Source organism: Schistocerca cancellata, chromosome 1 (genome assembly GCF_023864275.1).
Source record: "Schistocerca cancellata isolate TAMUIC-IGC-003103 chromosome 1, iqSchCanc2.1, whole genome shotgun sequence".
Lineage (NCBI taxonomy): Eukaryota > Metazoa > Arthropoda > Insecta > Orthoptera > Acrididae > Schistocerca > Schistocerca cancellata.
The window spans coordinates 422,325,896-422,348,883 of NC_064626.1; the positions used below are offsets into that span (position 1 = coordinate 422,325,896).

The 22,988-nt window shown below is 40.4% G+C and overlaps 1 protein-coding gene across 1 annotated transcript in view; it reads right to left on the reverse strand.

Moving 5' to 3' along the window:
• The window catches only part of LOC126176097 (rotatin), a 443,859-nt gene that overhangs the window by 60,421 nt on the left and 360,450 nt on the right, over positions 1-22,988 (reverse strand). The window contains 1 exon segment of the mRNA XM_049923237.1: positions 18,922-19,172. Within this exon segment, the coding sequence (XP_049779194.1) occupies positions 18,922-19,172 (251 nt within the window).

Sequence of the window (22,988 nt, forward strand, 5' to 3'; positions counted from 1 at the left end):
AAAGCATTCGCATGAAACTATTTACTTTTCATTTTCATTTTTCATCAACATAATTAATATTCTAAAGCTTATAATTTCCTTACAAGCTTCTCTTTATTTTGTATAAACCTGTAGAATTATTTCAATGAATAAAAAGGATATTTACATCTGGAGTCCATTTTAGTTAACTTTTAATTTTCATATAACATGAGTTGCACATGTTCTGGAAGCACATCAGGTATACCGAGACCAGTGTTATAATTGTTTTTCAGATATTGCTGTTCTAAGAGTAAGAAGTTTTAGGTCTATCTGGCTTCCATAGGGAGTTTATTGATAAGCAATGTTTAGTAGAACCAATATTATTCAAATTTCTCAAGACAATACTCTTTGAAGGTGGAATCTAGAACAAGTAGCAGGCACAAAGATCATACTTATGCTATGCACAAATTGCATATATCTCTGATTTGGTAGAAAGATATTTTCTACACACTGACAGTAACTGATATGATAAAGTTCCAATTTGAAAATGCTGTAGAAAGAGGACCACTGCTCAGAATGACATGAAATTTGAACATCATATTATTGATGAACGGCATATTATTGATGAAAATTTTACCAATAGATGGTGCTGTAAGGGTCTTAATGTAAATGGGGTTGGATACAACTGACAGATGAACCACAATACAATGGGTATGGGCTGAGTTGCACATTACACCATATGTACAGTTCAGTGTGCATGACTACACAAGTTCAGCAGTCAACAGTTGTGGCACCGTGGACCACAGCAAGACTGTACCACATCGGAGGGCAAAAATTGGTTTTTAATTGTACAGAGGCCTAAAACTGCACAAAAAGCAAAATGACATTGATTTTTAATCGTCATGAGGCTGGCACATGGCATGTTCAATATGCTGTCTCCCGTTTTCATCCACAAGTTGAAAATGAGAAACAACATGTTACACAACAGATTGGAGCATCTCGGGGGTCACGCTCAGAACATGTTGCGCTATAAATGCCTACAACTTAGTTATGATTGTAATTCAAGCACTGAAGACATCATCTTTCAGATAACACCATGGTTAGTAGTATCACGGAAGCAGCCTCTTCGCTGGCTGTGCAATGTGCACAGGCGTGCCATCTTGCATAGAAAACTAATCCTACACACATCCAGGCCACTGAATGGTTGGGACATTGTTTGTGGGCAAAAGACTCATGGCACTTACCAATGACGGTACAGGTAACAGGACCTGCCTCCTCGAAAAAATATGCCCTTTGATAAATGATGCCATCAACTCGCACCACACGGTCACTTTTGCAAAATGAAGTGGTAATGGTTGGTGTGTGTGTGTGTGTGTGTGTGTGTGTGTGTGTGTGTGTAGAGTTTCCATTGCCCATATTCTGAAATTCTGTATACTGACATATCCTTGGAGATGGAAATGAGCTTTGTCTGTGCACAGAATGTTCCATAGCCATTCTGTCCACTTCCATGCAAGCAAGAAATTACAGATAGAACATATGTGTTGCTGGCAGGTCAGCAGGATGCAACTCCTGAACATGGGTGATTTTGTATGAATAGCAATGCAGGATATTTCTTATGATTTTATGTGTTGTGCTTGGTAGCATGTCCAACATTCATGCAATTTCCCTTGCACTGCATGTTAGCACACCACTGCTCGACCCCTCCTGTAATGCTGTGGCTACCGGTTTCCTTCCTCTCTTCAAAGGAACATGTCTTTTCAAATTTCGTAATTATTTCCTCTAGAAGCAGACATCAGACTGATGTGTTTTTCCATACCCTTTGGTGTCCAGAACTTCTGCAGGACTACTGGCGCACAGTCCTGTTCCTGTAAAAGAGCTTCACCAGCAGCATGCAAGCCTTCATCATGGAGACAGTTATGTCGGGCATCTGGCACACAAACTGAGGAAGAGTCATGTCCTGTGCACGCACACACACACACACACACACACACACACACACACACACACACACTTGTTGTCTCTCTCTGCATCAATGATATGCTGTTCAAATTTGACATCTTTCTGAACAGTGGTTCCCTTTCCACAGAAATCTGAAATTTTAAGTATGGACACCCTGTAAAAGCAATTGTATGGAGCTTCAAAAAAATTTTAATGTTATTTGCTGGGACAATGTATCGTAGTTATAGTTGCTCACAGGACATTGTTCCTTTTAATGGCACAAATTACTTCATTACACACTGAATTAAAGAGTGAACCTGAATTCAAATCATTGGAGCCAATTCCTAACACCAGAGAGTAGAATAACTTATCCGATATATACATGAGAGTTTCATCTACTTTGGAACAAAGAAGTATTTAGTGCAGGAATATTGGAACGCAGCCAGTAAAGTAACCACAACACCAAAACCCTATAACTAATGCCAGGAAAGGGAGGTTACCACCAGATGAGTTTAGAGTTTCATGCACAGTTCTATTCCTTTGAGACAATGTGAGATAATAGCAATCAATTTAAATGTCCCACTGTCATGATCAAAAGGAAATTTCATTGAGATAATGGTTGTGATGTCTAAGTGTCCACACTTAGACACTAAAGAACAAAAGCAGTACAGTCATGTTAAAGATACACCAAATTAAACACCAACTAGGAATATCAACAATATTAGGAAAACAGTATATGGTTACTCAGTATAAAGATGACATGTTGAGTTGCAGACATGCAAAACAAAAAGACTGTTCGCAGGTGTACAAGTATGAAATGTGGATTTCAGACAACAGATGTCACACCAATGCAGTTTGTGCTATAAATATTTGACACTGCACCATTCTTTTGAGTCATCAATGAGAGTCAGATGTGCACAAGTGATAAATTGGAAAACTTTGTACATAGTGTTGTCCTGTTGTGTTCAGTATGTCAAAATTTATACTGACGAAAGACCACTCGCAGACAGCATTAATTGTTTGTTTTCGTTTGAAGAAAACTGCTGCTGAATCATACCGATTAAGCTTATGGTAAACATGCTCCATCACATGGTATGTGTGAATGATGGTTTCAGCACTTCAAAAATGATGACTTCAATGTTGTAGATAAGGAACTTGGAAAACTACCAAAAAATTATGAAAATGTGGAATTGGAAGTATTGTTGAACAAAGGTGATTTGCAAACACAAAAACAACTTGCTGAGCAAGTGGGCGTTAATCTACAAGCTGTTTGCAGTCAGCTACAAGACATGGGAAAGGTTCAGAAGACCAGTAGATATGTACCACTTCAGTTGAATGACAGGCAAATAGAAAAGTGCAAAAACACATGTGACATATTGCTCATCCGGTACAAAAGGAAGTCAATTTTGCATCGTATAGTTACAGGGGATGAAAATTAAATTTCCACTGATAACTCCAAGTGCAAAAAATCAGGCACACCATCCACATCGACCGCAAGACCGAATCGCTTTGGGAGAAAAACAATGGTCTGCGTTTGGTGGGACCAGGGGAGAGTGGTCTATTATGAGCTGTTAAAACCTGGGTAAATGGTTAATATTAAACGTTACCAACTGCTTCACATACGGAAAAAAGGTTCGCGACTCGTAGGTAGCACTCGGCTGGGGATTTCTAACCCACACACCTTACTCACTTGACTTGGCTCCTTCTTATTACCACTTATTTGCATTGATGGTTCGTACAAAGATGTGAAAAATGTATAACAAATGATGGAGCATAGTTTGAATAAAACACTATTTATTGTTCTTCTGAATTTAACATGTTTTTTAACCGAAACATCAGGATTTCATACTTGTACACCTGGTATACATTTTGTTTTTGACCAAGCCTTCTTCACAAAAGAAAACACCCACACTTTCCCACAAGCAAGCACACCTCATGCACATGACTGCCATCACCGGCAGCTTGGACCGGGATGCAACTGTCACGTTGAGCGGCAATTTGGAGTTGGGCAGGGAAGGGTGAGGGATAAGAGAACATGGGTGGTGGTGGTGGTGGTGGTGGCAGGAGGGGGGGGGGGGGGAGAGCACTGTCTGGCAGAGCATGCATGGATGGAGGCATGACAAGTCTGCCAGCTGCAGCATTGGGAGGCTGTGTGGCAGGGAAGTGGGTATGGAAAAGGAGAGGAGTGGGGAAGGAGAAGGAGAAAGATGCACAGGTGCAGTGGCAGAGGGTGGCTCAATGAAGATGAAGTCATATGAGTAGGGAGGAGGTGATACGACAGATGGGGATGTTGGTGGTTGGTGGGTATAATGTGGGATGGCATGCAGAGTTGAGGGGGACCAAGTAAGTGGATGCCAGAGAAGGTGTTGAGCTTGTGAAGGAATGAGTATAGGATGTCTTGGCCCTGAGTCTAGATCATAAAGATATAATCAGTGAACCTGAAACATAATGAGCGTGCCATGTGGATCCTCATGGCTGTGCTGTGGATTTCTTTGCATACATTCCCTTCAATGAAGAAGTAGATCTGTTTAAGGATAAAGTTAGTAAGTTGTATGAGGATGAAGTAGTGGCTCTGGAGTCTGAAATACACTGGGAAAGGTTGGGTTAAATAGTGGCAAGACCATGGGCACGAGGGATGTTGGTATATAAGGAAGTGTCATCACCAGTAATGAGTATATCCATGAAGTAAAAGGGTCAGTATGGTGAAGAGTTGGTGAAGAAAGTCTTTGATGTTAAGAGTGTAGATTTCGGGCAATTGGTTGGGGGTATTGGTCAATGAGGACTGAAATTCTTTTAGTAGTGGCACAATAACCACCTATAAGGGGCATCCAGCATTGTTGGGCTTGTGAATTTTGATGAGCATGTAGAAAGTTTGTGTGTGGGGTGTCATAGGAGCAAGGAGAGGAATGGATTCAGAGGAAAGGTTCTGGAAAGAGCATAACAGTTTAAGCAAGGACTGGAGGCTATGCTGGACCTCTGGGATGGGATTATTCTGGCATAGTTTGTAGGTACAGGAATTTTTATGGTTGGTTTCTTGGATGGGATCACTCCTCCTTTCACAACGACTTTCACCTTTTCAGATTCTGCCAGACCCTGGCAATCACAAACCTCCTGGGAAAAAAAGGGGAGAAGAAGAACCATGGCATAGGTATCCCACCAGATACACCTCTGCTCCTCCACAAGACAGAGCTATTGTTGATCTCTACAACATACATCTCTGAAACTGAACCCCTTGCTTTCAAACACCTGTATGAGCATTATTAGACATCACCTCCATAAGTTATCCAACCTGCTGAGATCCTACAGCCACCTTCAGGCACCACTAGCCAATCCCTATTCTACACACAGTGTTACTCCTCATCAAACCGTCATAACAACCAGACACTGTCTTGCTGCCATATTCCACAACATTCCCTACAAACACTCACTAAATCCAGATCCAAAACATTTTCAGAACTCTGTTGTTAACCTTTCCACCAAAAACCTCAGTCCCACAGCAATTTCAGCCCTACTCAAAGGCCTCATCTTTAGCCCTACACCCAAATTTAACCATGCTGTACATGTCAAAGATCTATTCTCCTTCTCCCAATTCCTGCAATGGAAACACTTCTTCACCATTAATCCCTACAACCAAAGCGATATAGCTCCAAAATTGAACCCTGCATCTCCCAGTTCATATGACCATCCAACTGTGATCCTTATCCCCTCCCACCTAACCACTCTCTGGTCACTTTCCAGGAATTCCTTACCTCCAACTTGGCCTCACCATCCTTCCCTAAGTCCACTTCTCAGAACACCAACCTCTCACCAGCACAAAGGCAGCCACACACATCCACAAAACACATCCTTACAGGTCAATCCATATGAAGTGGTCTAGTGATGGTTTCTTGACCATTTTTAAATTTTTTAACTTTTTTATATGTGATTGCCCTACATTTGAGAAATTCAAACCAGTTTTTTAAAATAATTTATCTTCAGCTTTACTGGATGGTGGCCATTTTTATTTGTAGGTGTGCGATAATTTTTCAGTCTGGAGACATTAGTGAAAATTTGAATATCTCTGCACTGGGTTAAGTTACACCATTGCAATTGATGTGACTCTTTTTAGAAAAGTGTCCTCTACAACACTGCCTATTAAACAAAATACCCTAAATTCAAAAATAACCATTCAAAATGACCTCCAAAGTTTCAAAAATCCACTTTTTAGGCCCAAAAATAACAAACAAAGAGTGATTTACGAGTGTATATTTTTTCCTATAGTTAGATATTATACACTACTAGCCTCATATAGAGCAAGAACACTTACAAAAGTTTCCTTAATTTTTTATGGATTTTTGAAATTTGAAAAGTTTGACATTAGTTATCTCAGGTGGGACTGAATATAAAAATATGATTTTTGCACAGTTTGTACATCTATATGATAGCAACGTACTGCAAAAATTTCAACATTGCTATCTGACTGTGAACAAAGATAAAAATTTTGAAAATGAGGAGATAATTCACATTACTCTACAACTGATCTTAGGGCTGTTGCCTATTTAAATGGTATATTGTTTCATTGTAATAAAATTTATTTGTGACATTTATTTAGTTAACACTATCACCCAATATTAATTTAGTTTATTTATTTTTAATAATGCAATATTAAACAATAGGAGCTTTTGCTTTTCTTCTATGGTAATGAAATGCCCCTTTTACATTTAACTTTATTGTCAATAAAGAAGTACATTATTTCTGTGTGTGACACTGTAGAAGTACATTATTGCTGGGTGTGACATTGTCGTAGTCAGTCTGTTCTGAAACCTCTGTTAGAGGGGATGTACATACTTCATCGAGAGTGCAGAATGTGTTACGTGCTTTGTTCTGTGTGTAATTTGTAATTAATTTTGAGAGATTAGCTGGAATGCAATAACATGGATGAACAGTGCTCTGTTGGACAGATAGCAAGTGAAGTTTGTCACAAAACAGTTTATGGTTCAGTTTCAAAAAACTTGAAAAATGTCAATGACTTTGATGAAGTTAGACAAACTTTGTTTAAATTTCGCATAAGTTCTTAAGTACCATCAGTGTGTGAGTATCACGAGAAGAAATATATTCTGAACTAAAACAAAATTTTTGGAAGAAAGTGCTGTGATCCACTTAAAGTTCATAAAAAGCCTGTTACGAAAGGTTTGAGGGAAATAAAACCTAAAAATTTGTCCTTGTTATGAGAGAGTGAAACAGCTTCCCAAGTGAAACGTAATGTGATTCCTGGAAATTCCCTGTGCCCAAATTATTACTCAAAAATATTTGTTGTGAATCTAGAATCAGAATCATGTAACCTTGTAAATGACATTTATATTCCTAATGAGGAAGCTGTTAGCATATTGGATTTTGCTTGTTCTAAGTTAGACATATCTCCTGCTTTGAAAATAATAAATAGCAGAAAAACAAAAGCAGCTATTGAAAATAAGGTACAATAAATTTTAGACAAAATTAGAAAAGATTTGGAATCATGCTTTAATAATACAGATACCAACATTATTTCGAAAGAAGAAGAAAACCTACCACTAGCATCATCTGACACTGAATATTTGAGCTTAATAGAGAAATTAAAAATTAAATTTTCACTGACTTCTAAAGAGGAAATGTTAAGTTTGCTCCCTGACTTATGGTCAAGAGAAAAATTATTCATGGATTCAACGTTTCTCATTGTTTGGTTAAACTAACCTGAAAATTAGTGAAAGAGCAAGGCATTCTGCCAGTTTTAGGAAAGAAGAAAGGAGTAGGTATAAGTGAAGAAACAATTAAAAAGATCCAACAGTTTTTTGAAGATGATGAAAACAGTAGAATGTGCCCAACTTGCAAAGATAGCAAAAGAATTGTTATAAATGGAGTTAAAGTAACAAAGCAGAAATGACTAGTGCTGTCAAATTTAAATGAACTTTATGCAGCTTTCAAAAATTCTCATCCTGAATGTGAAACTGGAAGGTCAAAATTTTGTGACTTCCACCATAAATGGTGTATTTTGGCTGGATCCTCAGGGACACACTCCGTATGTGTTTGTTTATATCATCAAAATGTCGAACTGATGATTGTGGGTGCAAAACTCAGTTATCTTTAACTACAAAGAGTTACTAGATTTAATGGTCTGTGACACTAACAGTTATGACTGCATGATGAGTTTGTGTAATAAATGCCCCGGTAAGGAAACCGTTAGTGAATTGTTTCACAAATATGATGAGGAAATGCCAGACAGTATTACCTTCAAATAGTGGATCACTACTGACAGGGCAGAAATGATAACAGTGGTTAAATCTCAGGAAGAGCACTTGGAATCTTCAACTGATAACTTACAAAAACTCAAAAGTCACCACTATGTTTCTAAAATCCAAAGTATGTTTTTGAAGGACAAAAAAGCACAACTTCATGAAAGTGAATTCATAGTGCTAGCTGATTTTGCAGAATATTTTACAGGTGTGATTCAGGATGCAATACAAAAGTACCACTGGGTCAATGACCAGGCAACAGTGCATCCATTTATTCTCTATATTAAAAATGCGAAAGATGAAGTTTGCAGTTCTTCAATTTGCATTCTAAGTGACTATTTGGAGCACAAAACTTTGGCTGTACATGTGTTTCAAAAGTATGTAATAAATTACATAAAATAAAACTTTCCCAGTGTTGAGAAGCTGATATACTTTTCAGATGGAAGTGGTAGTCAGTATAAGAACAAAAAGACTTTTTCAAATCTGTGCAACCATAAAGTAGACTTTGGGTTGGAGGCTGAATGGCACTTTTTTGCATCTTGCCATGGTAAAAATGCATGTGTTGGAGCAGGAGGTACAACAAAACGTAAAGTAAGTAAAGCCAGCCTACAAAGACCAACCACAGACCAAATTCTCACAGTACAGTACATGTACATCTTTTGCAAGGATAATATTAAAGGCATTACCTATTTTCTGATCAAGGAAGAAGGGGTTTTGCATATGAAACAACACTTCAAACCAGATTTGAAAAGTGTACAGCAATAAAAGAAACAGGACATTTCCACAAATTCCGTGACATTGCAGAAAACTTAGTTTGATGCTATGTAACATCAGAAACCGAAATTTCTGAGGATAATTGTGTCAGTAAAATTACATTTCTGTCTTTAATGTTGAATGACATAGTGGCATGTGTGCATGATGGACAGTGGTGGCTTGCAGACGCTGAAAGAATAAGTTTGAAAACAATGATGTTTTTGTGCATTATCATCACTCAGCTGGCCCAAGAACATAATTCAAGAAATCTACTAGTGACAAAGTTTGGATACCAATGAAAAATGTTTTAAGGAAACTTTCTGTACATGAACTTACCACAGCAACTGGGAGGTCTTCTTCTATATCACAGAAGCTGTCTGAAGTAATATGTTTTTGTAACATGCTCCACCAGGTTTAGGAACAGTTGCATCTCGAAGGACGTTAATTGAAAATATTTATTTTAAGTGTGTCAAAATAATATAAATGTTAATTTCAGGGATGTTTCCACTTTTTGTATGTAATTTAATACCTTACTTCAATAACAACTGATTATATCCCGCCAATATCACACATGAATAGACAACAGCCATAAGATCAGTTGTAGAGTAATGTGATTTATCTCCTCATTTTAAAAAATTCATATCTTTGTTCACAGTCAGATATCGATGTTGAAATTTTTACAGTACTTTGCTATCACATAGGTGTACAAACTGTGCAAAAATCATATTTTTACATTCAGTCCCACCTGAGATGATTAACCCTAAACTTTACAAAAAATGAAAATTTTCAAATTTCAAAAATTCATAAAAAATTGAGGAAACATTTGTAAGTGTTCTTGCTCTATATGAGGCTAGTAGTGTGTGATATGTAACTATAGGAAAAACTAGACTCTCATAAATCACTGTTTGGTTGTTAGTTTTGGTCCTAAAAAGTTTTTTTTTTAATTATTATTTTTTTTTTAATTTGGATATCAAACTTGTGAGGTTATTTTGACTGGTTATTTTTGAATGTAGGGTATTTTGGGTAACAGACAATGTTGTAGAGAACACTTTTCTAAAAACAATCATGTCAACCGAAAAAGAGAGAGAGAGAGAGAGAGAGAGAGAGAGAGAGAGAGAGTTCAAATGTGTGTGAAATCTTATGGGACTTAACTGCTAAGGTCATCAGTCCCTAAGCTTACACACTACTTAACCTAAATTATCCTAAGGACAAACACACACACACACACACACACATGCCTGAGGGAGGACTCGAACCTCCGCCTGGACTAGCCGTACAGTCCATGACTGCAGTGCCTTAGACTGCTCGGCTAATGCCGCGCGGTGTCAATTGCAATGCGCAGTGCAGAGATATTCATATTTTTGCTAACGTCTCTAAACTGAAACATCGTCGCGTGCTTTCAAACAAAAATGGCCGCCATGCAGTAAAGGCGAAAGGTAAAATTTTTTTAAAAAATGTTTTGAACATCTCAATTATAGGGCAATCACATATAAAAAATTAAAATATTTAAAAATGGTCAAGGGCAACCAACTTAATTTTTATTGGACCACTTCATTTGGATTGACCCTTACCTAATCATCCTACCTGCAGACAAAGGTACAACCATTGTCATTATTAATCGCAATGACTATCTGGCAGAAGTCATCTGCCAATTATCTGATATTTATATCTCCACCTATAAACTCTGCCAGAGTAATCTAATACTAAACATCCAACATAACCTCCAGTCCCTGCTTACACCATTCCCAGAACCTTTCTGCTGAATCCATTTGCCTCCTTGTTCCTATGACACCCCACACACCCACCTTCTACATGCTCCCAAATTCCACAAACCCAAAAATCCTGGCCACCCCATTATAGGTGCCAACACCTCCAACCAGTTGCCCAAAATCTAGCCTCCCACATCAAAGATACCAACCACCTCCTACACAGTCTCTCCACTAACCCCATCCATTTCCTTTCTGGACCTGTACTTGCCACTGTTGATACCACATCCCAATGCACCGTAATTCCTAAAACTCACTGTCTTGCACAATTGAACACTACCTTTGTCAACATCATTCAAACCCACTACCTTATACCTCATAAATCTTAGCAACTTTATCCTAACACGCGTCTACGTCTACTTTGAAGAGAAGGCATACAAAAAATCCATGGCACAGCCATGGGCACCTACATAGTACCCTCCTATGCCAAACTGTTTATGGGTCACCTAGAGGAAACCTTTCTAGTCCCTCCAAACCCCAAACCCCTGGTCTGGTTCAGTTTCACTGATGATCTCTTCATGATCTGGACACACGACCAAGACACCATATCCTCATTTTTTCATAACCTCAACACCTTCTTCCCATCCACTTCACTTTGTTCTCCTCAAACCAGCATGCCACCTTCTTGAACATTGATCATCTCCTCTCTGATGGCTCCATCCACATGTCTGTCCAAATTCAACCCATAAACCACCAACAGCACCTGCATTTCGACACCTGTCATCCCTTTCACACCAAGAAGGCCTTCACAGACAGACACAATTGCCAAGATCTAGTAGCCAAACAGATCCCCCTTCCCATTTCCCCACACACCCCCACCCATGAACCTGTTAATACCACCCTGTACTGGAATAACTGAAACACATATTTTGTTAGGACTTGGATTACCTATCATCATGTCCTGAAATGAGGAATTTCCCACCCAAGGTCCTTTCCACCCCACCTACAGTGTTGCCCATTCCCACCCAACATCCAGCAGAACATCCTAGTGGATGGTAATCCATTAAGGATGGTGGGACAGCTGCGGGACATTAAGTATTTGAATAATACAGTCTGAAACCAACAGCTATATTGTAACTCAAATATCATTTATTTAATACATGCTACCAGTTTTGATGTGAAAAAACTTCACTTTTCAGGCCCCAAGCATAATCTGCCATCAATGTATGAACGACAATGACAAAGACCAATGGAGTCTTGAAATGGAAACACTACACCTTATTAAGCATAATAAACCAGCATGTGCAACCACAAGAGTCGAGTGCAGTGGGGGCAAAATCAACTGGATTACGTAACTTCCAGTAACAAGTTCATCAATGGTCAGCTGTCCTCTGAATCTTGGTACACCCCCATTTCCATTTTTTTGAGACCCAGGTCACACTAAGAAAGCTTATGTTTTGGCTGGCAGGCGGAAAATTTGTGTTCTGTGGTGTTTTTGCTGCAGTCTGTCAATTTTTGATAATACATTGCCAGAAAATGGTACAAAAGTGGTCTCTTTGTCTTCTTCTTTTTCCTCCGTGATTTCATGTTCTATGTGATTCTTAGGGCTCTGGCATCACAAAGCCACTCGAATCTGTCAGTTGCTGCATCCATTCACGTGGAAGATGGTTTCCAGGTGCCGCAGCATGGTTGTCAGACTTTATTTACCTCAGACAGAGTATGCTCTGTGGATGTTTTCATGGATGGAATTCAGTATGTTAATGACACTTTTGTTATTTGGATAATATGGACCTGACAACTACAGCATTTATAAGAACATCTGAATTCCATCCATGAAAATGTCCAGTTTACCATTGAAAAAGAATTTATATCCCCCCTCTCACCAAAGTCTTTTGCTGTGTACCACACCTTCAAACAACCTCCCACTTGACCATGGGTGAAGACCCCCACAGTGATGCCCACTGGCAACAGCCTCAAGCTGCGTGACTAAAGCCCGAACTGCACGGAGCTATGAGTAATGGGTCACCAACTCAACTTGCATTTGAATACAACAGTCAGAGGCTATTCATACTAAAGACACTGGAAGTCTACAGAGCGATAGAACGAAACACTACACAGTTATTAAAACTGTGTACAGTATACATGCAAACCTGCAAAACAATTAAAGAATTTAAAACGGAAAGCACACAGGTAAATCAAAATAAGTCGCTTCAAGTTGGAAGCTTGTAGAACAATTTCTTACTGTAGGATCCAAAGCTACTGCCAAACTGGGGTGTCTAACAACTGTGATTGACTGTCCAAACAAAAATAAATTACTGTCATGACACATGCGATAAATTATACACTACTCCATAATTAAAATGTGGGCAAGTCAAAATAATTTGGTTCTAGTTTTTGATGATTAATAGTATGTGCATTACTCGGTAAGGCCAACTGTTTATCTGGTGACAGTGGGAACTAATCTGGTCACATGACTAGGTATGGTCACGTTCCAATACAAAGTAGTGCATAGTTACTTTGGACTATGAATGCTAAAATTGATTGCAGAAAATATCTTCATGGGAAGCCGTAACAATTTGCTCTTAATGTCATTAATTTTACTGACAATGAGAATGAGAAGGGTGTGAAGGTGCTGACAAAGAAAGCGATGAAAGGCTGAAGCAAATGTTGGCAAGCAGAATTTAAGTCAATGGCCTAAAAAATTATGAAAGGAGAGATGAGATGCTGAATGGAGCAGAATTCAAGTATCTGTACACAGTAAATGTTTCAGTGATGGCATAAAGAAATGTGTTATTAGATGGCAATGAACATTAATAAATAACAAGTACACCCATCGGGCACCACCAATTCAAAACAAACAGTAATAACTTGTACATAGCATCTTTAGGTAAGTTCTGATTTTATGTACAGTAATTTTTCCTTGGATTTTTTATGCCTCATGAACTTTTTCTGAAAAAATAAATAAATAAAAAACTTTAAAAGGGAACAATCTTGAAAGCAATTGGGATACACGAGATACCAATGGTCTCATGTCCCTTGACTCTCACAACGATACACAAAGTTACAGTGTTAACAGATACTACCACTTTAAGAAAATAATTGACATTAAAAACTAATTTTTAAAAACGAAGTACTGCACCAGTTGCATTTTTTCCTCATGCATAGCATGGCGTGTTTCATAAATTTACTCCCACTATCGAGTGCAACTACTTACAGCACTAATTTTATGTTATGTAAATAGGTGCACTTCATAAGGGGAACAAATTCCTGAAACAGCTTGTGCCATGCGTGAGAAAAGAACATAACAAATGCAGTGTTTTCTTATTAAATATTTGACATAGCCACAGGCTTTCAAAAAATGTTGATTACAATGAATAAAACTAACAAATTAACACCTGTTTAACTAATCAATGTGGACATTTCAGCTAATAGACTCACTTCCCCATGTGACATGGAACTGCATACACACTTCTGAGCTTACCAAAACAGTGGAGATGTGTACAGCTGCCACTAGTGCTAGAGCCATTTTTGTTGTAAATTATATTTAATCTCCAGCAATGTAAGCAGAGACAGAATTCCAAAAAGCAAAGTAACTACTCGTAATACAGTATGATTTTGTCAGACTGATAGAGGTGTGCCATAAAGGCATCCAGGAGGGAGGCGACCATTGTGAATAATTTACTTAGTCTGCAATTTGCTGAATTGGTCACAGATGAAGGAATTATAATGTAGAGAAAACTAGAAACCAGTATTCCTTCACTTATTAATCCATTTTACGTGTTTTGGTATTAGCCATCAACAGAATCTGTATATAAAAAAGTGAATACACTGTAATACAAATGTATGGAGGCACTTACGGCTAACACATAGCAAACAGCAGGCACACCAAATAATTACAGATAAGACACATGTAGCAAAATGAAACCATACTATACATGAAGATTAGAAACATCCAAAATTTCACAAAAAATTGCTACCCTGATCCAGATAAAAACCACAGGATTACATACTTACATGGCTGACTTGCAACAAACATGAGCAGAATGACAGAATTCGTACTGTAAGTAAGAGAGAGGTTCAACAGCATGGTCGCTAGGTGGTGCCATGGTACATTCAAGCTGACAACCAACACCATCCAAGAAGAACAGAAGCAAAATTATTTTAACCGATGGTACACAGCTGACAAATGTCTAAAACATTTGTATAAAGAAAAACAAAGATACTTCTTTATTATAACATGACATATGTACAGCTAATCCCTCTTTTAATATTGCTGTCCATTTGTATTTTTCATGACATAATTAGTTTTTATGTATGGTTTGAATCATGTAATTATGTTTTTAGTAATATTGTCACAGAAGAAGCTGAATAGCAGCATGGTGTAGTGGTTATGTTACTAAACTGTTGCATGGAGGGTCATGAGTTCAAAACTCACCTGGACTGTACAATTTTAATTACTATATTCGGTTTGAGTACCTTCGAGAGGTATCCACAAATGTCAAGAATCGTTGTACTGGAATGTTCTGTAGTTGTATATGTGGTGTCACCGCCAGACACCACACTTGCTAGGTGGTAGCTTAAATCGGCCGCGGTCCATTAGTACGTGTCGGACCCGCGTGTCGCCACTGTCAGTACTTGCAGACCTAGCGCCACCACATGGCAGGTCTAGAGAGGCGGACTAGCACTCGCCCCAGTTGTACGACGACTTTGCTAGCGACTACACTGACGAAGCCTTTCTCTCATTTGCCGAGAGACCGTTAGAATAGCCTTCAGCTAAGTCCATGACTACGACCTAGCAAGGCGCCATTAGCCTTACAGTGCTTGTATAACCAACAGTGATGTACCACAAGGATAAAGTAAAAGTTGAGTATTAATTTATATACGTCCTTTTCTTATTAGCATTCACTGAGCGTCCTGTTTCAGACTTCACGCCCGTCTGCATTAGTTAGCGTGCCTTTCGGCTACCTCCGAGTGGCGTGGCTGTCTTGCTACGCCACAACAGATTGGCGACGAGGATGGGATACGAACCCATGCGTGCAAAGCACGGAAACGCAGATGCGTTGTCCCGTTTGCCTGTTGCTGAGGAAAAAGCATTCGATTCTTCCGAACTTGCTTGCATGTTCATTGATGCTGAAACCGATGACGTGGTCGAATCGTTTCCGATTGATTTTCGTCGTGTAGCTATAGCCACAGCTGCTGACCCTGTCCTTGCTACCATTTTGCGTTTTGTTGCTACGCAATGGCCCTTGTCGAAGTCCCGGATCGAGGATCCGTTGGTTCGCAGATTTTTTGCTCACAAGGAGAGACTTTTTGTACGACGTGGTGTTTTGTTGTTGCGTTCTGATAATGATCAGTCTAGGGTCGTGGTTCCACGTTCGTTACAGTCCTCTGTCTTAAAGCTTCTCCACCAAGGACATTGGGGTATAGTGCGTACGAAACAACTTGCTCGTCAGCACTGTACTTGGTTCGGAATCGATGCTGCGATTACGCATATGTGCTCTTCTTGCATGGCGTGTGCCGAACAACAATCCGCACCGCCGCGGAAATTCTTTGCATGGCCAAAAGCCACTTCCCCTTGGCAACGCTTACATATCGATTTTGCTGGTCCATTCTGGAATGCTCAATGGTTGGTTGTTGTCGATTCCTTCAGTAATTTTCCTTTTGTTGTCCGGATGTCTTCCACGACGTCTTCTGCCACCATCCGAGCGTTGTCTGCTATCTTTTGCGTGGAAGGTCTTCCACAGACTATTGTTTCCGACAATGGCCCACAATTCATGTCCGCAGAATTTCAGTCATTCTGCAAGGCCAATGGTATTCAACATCTGACATCCGCGCCGTTTTCGCCTCAGTCAAACGGTGCCGCTGAACGTTTGGTCCGGACTTTCAAGTCACAGATGTTGAAGTTGAAAGAGTCGCATTCTCGGGAGGACGCGTTGTTGCTCTTTTTGTCTTCGTATCGCTCTCAGCCCCGCGATGGTCGCTCGCCGGCTGAGTTGCTTCACGGTCGTAGTCATCGAACCTTGATGTCTTTGCTGCATCCGCCGCATCAAGTTCCTGTGCAGCGGCAGACTCCTGCTTTTGCTCCAGGCGACGTTGTATTCTATCGCAACTATCGCGGTTCACGGCGTTGGCTCGCAAGGCGCATTCTTCGCTGCCTCGGCCGCGCGAGGTATTTGGTTATGGGGGCCTCTGGTGAGGTGCGTCGGCATCTCAATCAGCTGCGCCTCTGTCGTCGCCTGGGTTCTGCCGCTCCCCGTCTGCTTTCAGCGACGGAGCCGTCCGGTCAGCGCCCTGGGGACCCATCTACTGGCTCGCCTCATCCCCAGGTGTTACCGACGATGCCTTCCATTCTGCCCCATGGCGTCGCGCCGCCGCAGCCGCCGCCCGCAGTGGACGCTTCGCTGCAGCCGCCAACCGCCTCCCTGGGTCACGCGCCGCCGATCGCTTCCCGTGACCAGCTGTCCTCCGCCATGGATCTGTTGCCCGCTCCGGACCACATGGCGTCATCGCGCGTCGGATGCCCCGACGCAATGGAGGTCGACCCTTCGGCCCCTCCTGTCTCCTTACGGGCGCATACGCCGCATGTTGATGTGCACCCTGGAGTAGATTTCCAGGCGTTTCCTAGCTCCCCTCGGACCGAATGGCCGGGTGCGGGTGGCACAGCCTCGCCTGTTGTTAGGCTCCCCACCTCATCGCATACGTCAACATGGGGCCCTCCCCACGGCGGGCGGAAGCCTTATAACACGACCGTTCGCAGATTTGCGGGGGAGGAATGTGGTGTCACCGCCAGACACCACACTTGCTAGGTGGTAGCTTAAATCGGCCGCGGTCCATTAGTACGTGTCGGACCCGTGTGTCGCCACTGTCAGTACTTGCAGACCTAGCGCCACCACATGGCAGGTCTAGAGAGGCGGACTAGCACTCGCCCCAGTTGTACGACGACTTTGCTAGCGACTACACTGACGAAGCCTTTCTCTCATTTGCCGAGACACCGTTAGAATAGCCTTCAGCTAAGTCCATGACTACGACCTAGCAAGGCGCCATTAGCCTTACAGTGCTTGTATAACCAATAGTGATGTACCACAAGGATAAAGTAAAAGTTGAGTATTAATTTATATATGTCCTTTTCTTATTAGCATTCATTGAGCGTCCTGTTTCAGACTTCACGCCCGTCTGCATTAGTTAGCGTGCCTTTCGGCTACCTCCGAGTGGCGTGGCTGTCTTGCTACGCCACAACAGTATATATACTGCATGTGTTCTGGCCGGAGGCAGTTCGCTCCGTACTCTTGTATGTGAAAGTGCTGAAAGTTAGTGTTTGTCCTTCATCTAATTACACCTTCTTTTACTTGACAATATATCCTCTATTATATTTATCCTCTCCCGCCATTTATAATAATTATTGTTATCATAATTTGACAAATTCTATTACTGTACATATGCTGTGTTGGAATAAAGAAGTTTCTTTGTTTTTCTTTATAGAAATGTTTTAGACATTAGCTAACTGTAAACCATAGGTTACAATGATTTAATTTTTTGGCCATTCCACTAGTTTCACTTTACCTAACCTGATTATCCAATGAACTGATGACATATTTTACAGTTATAAATAGTTAATAGCATTGCTCTTGTTCTTCTTGGGTGGTGCTAGTTGTCAGCATGATCGTACAGTGGCACCACCTAGTGACCAAGCTGTTGTACATCTCTATACTCGCAATCTGAATTCGTTCATATCAAGTCGACCACATAAAAATGTAATCTTCTGGTTTTTTTCTGAATCAGGGGAGGTATCTTTTGCAAGATTCTGAATGTTTCTAGTCTTCATATGTAGTATGGTTCCATTTTGCTACATGTGTCTCATCTGTAGATTTTTTGACATACCTTCTGTTTTGCTGTACGCTATCTCTAAGTGCCTCCATACATATTTTATTTTACATATGTATTAATTTTTATGTACAGATTCTGATCATAGCTACTACCAAAACACATAAAATCAATTAATAAATGAAGGAATACTGGTTAATTTACTCTGCATTATAATTCCTTCATCTGCAATCAATTTAGCAAAGTGCAGACTAGGTAAACTTACAAGATTAGCTGTCATAAACTCAACCTCATCGCAAGTTCAGCATTCATAATCATCTTAAATCTCATGGGAGGTTACTGAACCAGGCAAGTGGTGAGCTAACATATTGTATTTCTCAACATAATGTTTTAAGAAAACAAATTAATTTGTGGATTTTCTACATTACTTTCTTTTCCTGTGAAAGAACATCTAAGGCCTAAAATGTTTAGACTAGCAGTAAGGAGTAATTATTTACCTTGGTCAGCTCTTCCATTTCCTGTGACAAAAGGGCTGTGAGGGAACCAAGGGCATTGCTCACAAGATCTGGAGGAGAGTCTATCTTCAGGCACTTATGCAGAGCACAAATATACGTATTTTCACCACAATCCAACAATTCCTGTAAAATCATCTTATATCCTTCATATTTTGTAGCCAGTGCTGACAGCAAGTGAAATACTTTGGACCACAAATCATTGTGAAGATGCAGGAACTCTTCTTCTTTCTCATCTGTGGCAAAAATTATCATACACAGAAATTAACAATGTGTGTGTGTGTGTGTGTGTGTGTGTGTAAGTGTGTGGCTAGCCAGAAAAAAAAGATTTCACTGGAAATATTTATTAGTTGTTGTTGTGATATCATGTTCAAGTCATAAAGCATGCACTCCATCACAGAGAGAAATATTCAATCTAGGAAAAACTACTACACTGTGGCTATGACATTTTTTCACTAATTCTTTTTCCTAGTAGTACCAATCCATCACAGAAGATAGGAGAACTTGTAAGAAGTTTGCGAAGTTGGAAATAAGTAGTGGAAGATTGAAAGGCCATGACTATGCTTGGACAGAGGAAGGAAGAAATACTGACATTAGGTCTCCAAATGACTTGAAATATCTCTCATTTTTTCTCATTATTGTCCTTTCATGACACGTTTATGAGATGAAGCAATACTGAGTGACTTTTCTTGGACTGCAAACACATAGTATTTTAACACTGTAACTTTTTGTAATGTATAATTCCACTGCTGTTGGAGTTCAATGAGTGTCCATATGATACACTTGCTCGTGCCGTATGAACCCATGATGAAGCACATGTTCATGTTTTGATCTACTCTATTATCTGTGCTGGTATACACCTTCGCCAGCACACTGGTCAGCACTAGAACACTAGAAAACATTGTATAGCAGGCGCTGAACTAGGCGCATCTATGACAAGAGAATACCAAGACACGCTACGCGCTGAAATGGCCCCTGGGCAGCTTGCATACAGGCCACTGCTGCAGACTGAGCTGTCTCAATCTCAGTACATCACATCGGGACTCACTTCCCATTGCACTTCAATACATCGCATTGTGCTCTAGTCTTCCACAGTGATAATTGTAACCTCGCACCTTAGCAAGCTGTGAGGGAACGTAAGTCATTGTATATAGTTGTGATATGGACACAGACAAGATTCAAGAATTGGTACATGTAATTTGATTGCTGTTAACCACAGAACTTCATATTGGATACAATTGAAGTTAAGTACATGATCAGTTCCTGTAATAAAGTGTATTTTAACCATGTGTGCATTTTGTGTTGTAATGAGACGAAATTGGCCACCCACATATCATACCACCCTCTCCTCATCCAGCTAGAATCCACAAAACATTACAAGAGGGCACAGCCACAAGTGGCGATGGCTTTGATCAATGAGTTTTGTTTGCTTTAATGTGTCCTAGGTTGCTGGCACCTCAGCCGCAGGCTGCTCCTGCTCTGGAGCTAAATCAGATTTTTTTAGTTTCAGAACCAGCAAATTGCCACATTGCTGTCCACTGTACAGCAATTTCTTGCTGCCCAACTGACCAACCAACCAATCCAACAAGTGCTACCAAACAACATTCCACCATTCTGGCACTTCGGTGAAAAAGAAGAGGATTGGCTCAAATATCTCACCCAGTTCCAGGCCCACTGTCGAGCCCATCAAATTCACGGTACTGTGAAATCTCATTATTTCCTGTTTGTCGCGGGAACCCCTGTGTTTTCCTTAATTCAAAAACTCTTCTCTATGTTGTATCCTGACACACTCTCTTATGATGAAATAGTAGGTGCATTAAGTCAGTATTACAAGCAGCAGATCCAGGTCGTGGCTGCCAGATTTCAGTTCTTTCCCCTTAAGAAAAAGCCGAGATACATGTACTGTCAGTGGTATACTGACTTACAGGGCCTCACTAGGAAGTGTAAATTCAAGTGTAGTTGTGGCAACTTTTATAGTGACATGATGATCTGTGATGCGATCACATACATAGTCCCTGACAGCAGAATTAAGAACAGATTCTCAAGTACTCAGATCCTTTGCTCCATCGAGTGTTGCAAATATTAGAACAATTTGATTCTGATGCCACAGCCACCGATAAATTTGATCAGGTCCTTTGTTGGGTCAAGTCTCCTCTTGCCCGTGACCGGCCCCCCTCAGCTGCCACAATGGGCATGCACAGAGGTGTGCAGACAGCTTAGTAAACAAGTAGCCAGGCCTGTAAATCTAATGAAGTCTTGTCTTCACTGTTTTGCTCACCATAAGTGGCAAGATTGCCTGTTGGGCAACATGACATGCTACTCATGTGGAAAGAAATGTCATGTCCAGGCAGTTTGCTTGCAACGGTAAAAGAACACCGATTCTGCCCACTCTCACAACAATTGGTCTCATGCACATTCTGTGAATGCAGTGTTTTCAAAACCAACTACAGGTTCTCACATACAAACAGTTAGGCTCACCACGCTTGTCAAAATCTAGCATGCACCTCACTGCATATAATGGACAGGAAGTTCCAATAGTTGGACAGTGTAGTTTGCCTGCCATTTACAAGTCTCACACTAGGATGGTGAAATTTACCATGCTGCAATCAACAGCCATGAAAATATTTTTGGCTTAGATTCGTTTGACTTGTTGGGCCTTAGCATCCAAGACAATGTACTTTCAGTGACTGTTTTTAATTCAGAAGACAGTTAGTTAGTTTGCTTAAGGAATTTCCTGAACTCTTTTCTGATAGCATTGGAAAAGATAATAATTTTGTAGCACACATTACCATGAGAGACAATGCAAAGCCTAAGGTTTTCCAGGCTCAGCCCGTTCCCATTGCTTTATGAGACAAAGTAGACAGTGAATTAAAATGATTGCAAGACAATCGTGTGATTGCTCTGATACAAGCTAGTCAGGGTAAGTCCATTGGTTTTGATGCCCAAGCCTTCTCGTCACATTCGCATTTGTGTTGACTTGAAAACTACAGTCAATCCACACACAAAAATGAACATTTATCCATTGCCTTGCTATGAGGAACTTACGGACAGGATTGGCACAGGCCATTACTTTTCTAAGAGAGATCTGCGTGATGCTTATTTGAAAACACCACTAGTTGAAGAATCGCAAAAAGTGTTGGCTGTTACTACACACTTAGGCCTGTTCAAGTATTTGCGTTTTCCCTTTGGCAGTGCCTCCGCACCTGCCATTTTACAACATTACTTGGAACAGTGACTGCTAAAGTGCTGTTCTGTTCGAACTACCCTGATGATATTGTCGTGTGAGGTCATATGAAAGAGGAAAACATTGCTAATTTGCTTACTCTTTTTTGAGTGTTGTAAGATGCAGGACTCCAGTGTCATCTCGAAAAGTGTGACTTTTTTCAGGCGGAACTACAGTATTTGGGTAATGTGATCAACTGTCAGGGTGTGCACCCTCTCCAACATATTTGCTTGCAATCTGTGACCTACATGTTCCTCGCTATGTATCTGAACTGCAGCCCATGCTAGGTAAGTTGACACACTGCATTCATTTCATTCCAAATGCTTCACAGATTGCGGCCCCATTGCATCACTGCGTCAGAGAAATGTGCGTTTCGTATGGACCAAAGAGTGTCATGACACATTTCAGAACCTTAAAAATGCCTTCTCAGTGACAAATGTTTACTACATTTTGATCCTGCCAAACAAGTGATTCTGCAAGTAGAAGCTTTCCCCTGGAATCAGCACTGTGTTTTTGCTAAGAATTGCTGCACAAGACAGACCTATTGCTTTTGCCTCAAAGTTGTTAACTCAAACTCAATGCAATTATTCACAGATTGAAAAAGAAGCTCTCACTATTCTGTACGGTGTGACAAAATTCCATCACTATCTGTTTGGTCACAAGTTCTATTTGGTGACAGATCAAAAGCCTTTGGAGTCCTCGTGTCATCTGTCAAAGCCAGTTCCTACATGTACCGCCGAAAAATTACAACATTGGGCTTTGCTTCTATCCCAGTATCAGAACGAAATTGTGTACAAACTGTAGTGCTTTGAGAATTTCAGGTAAATTC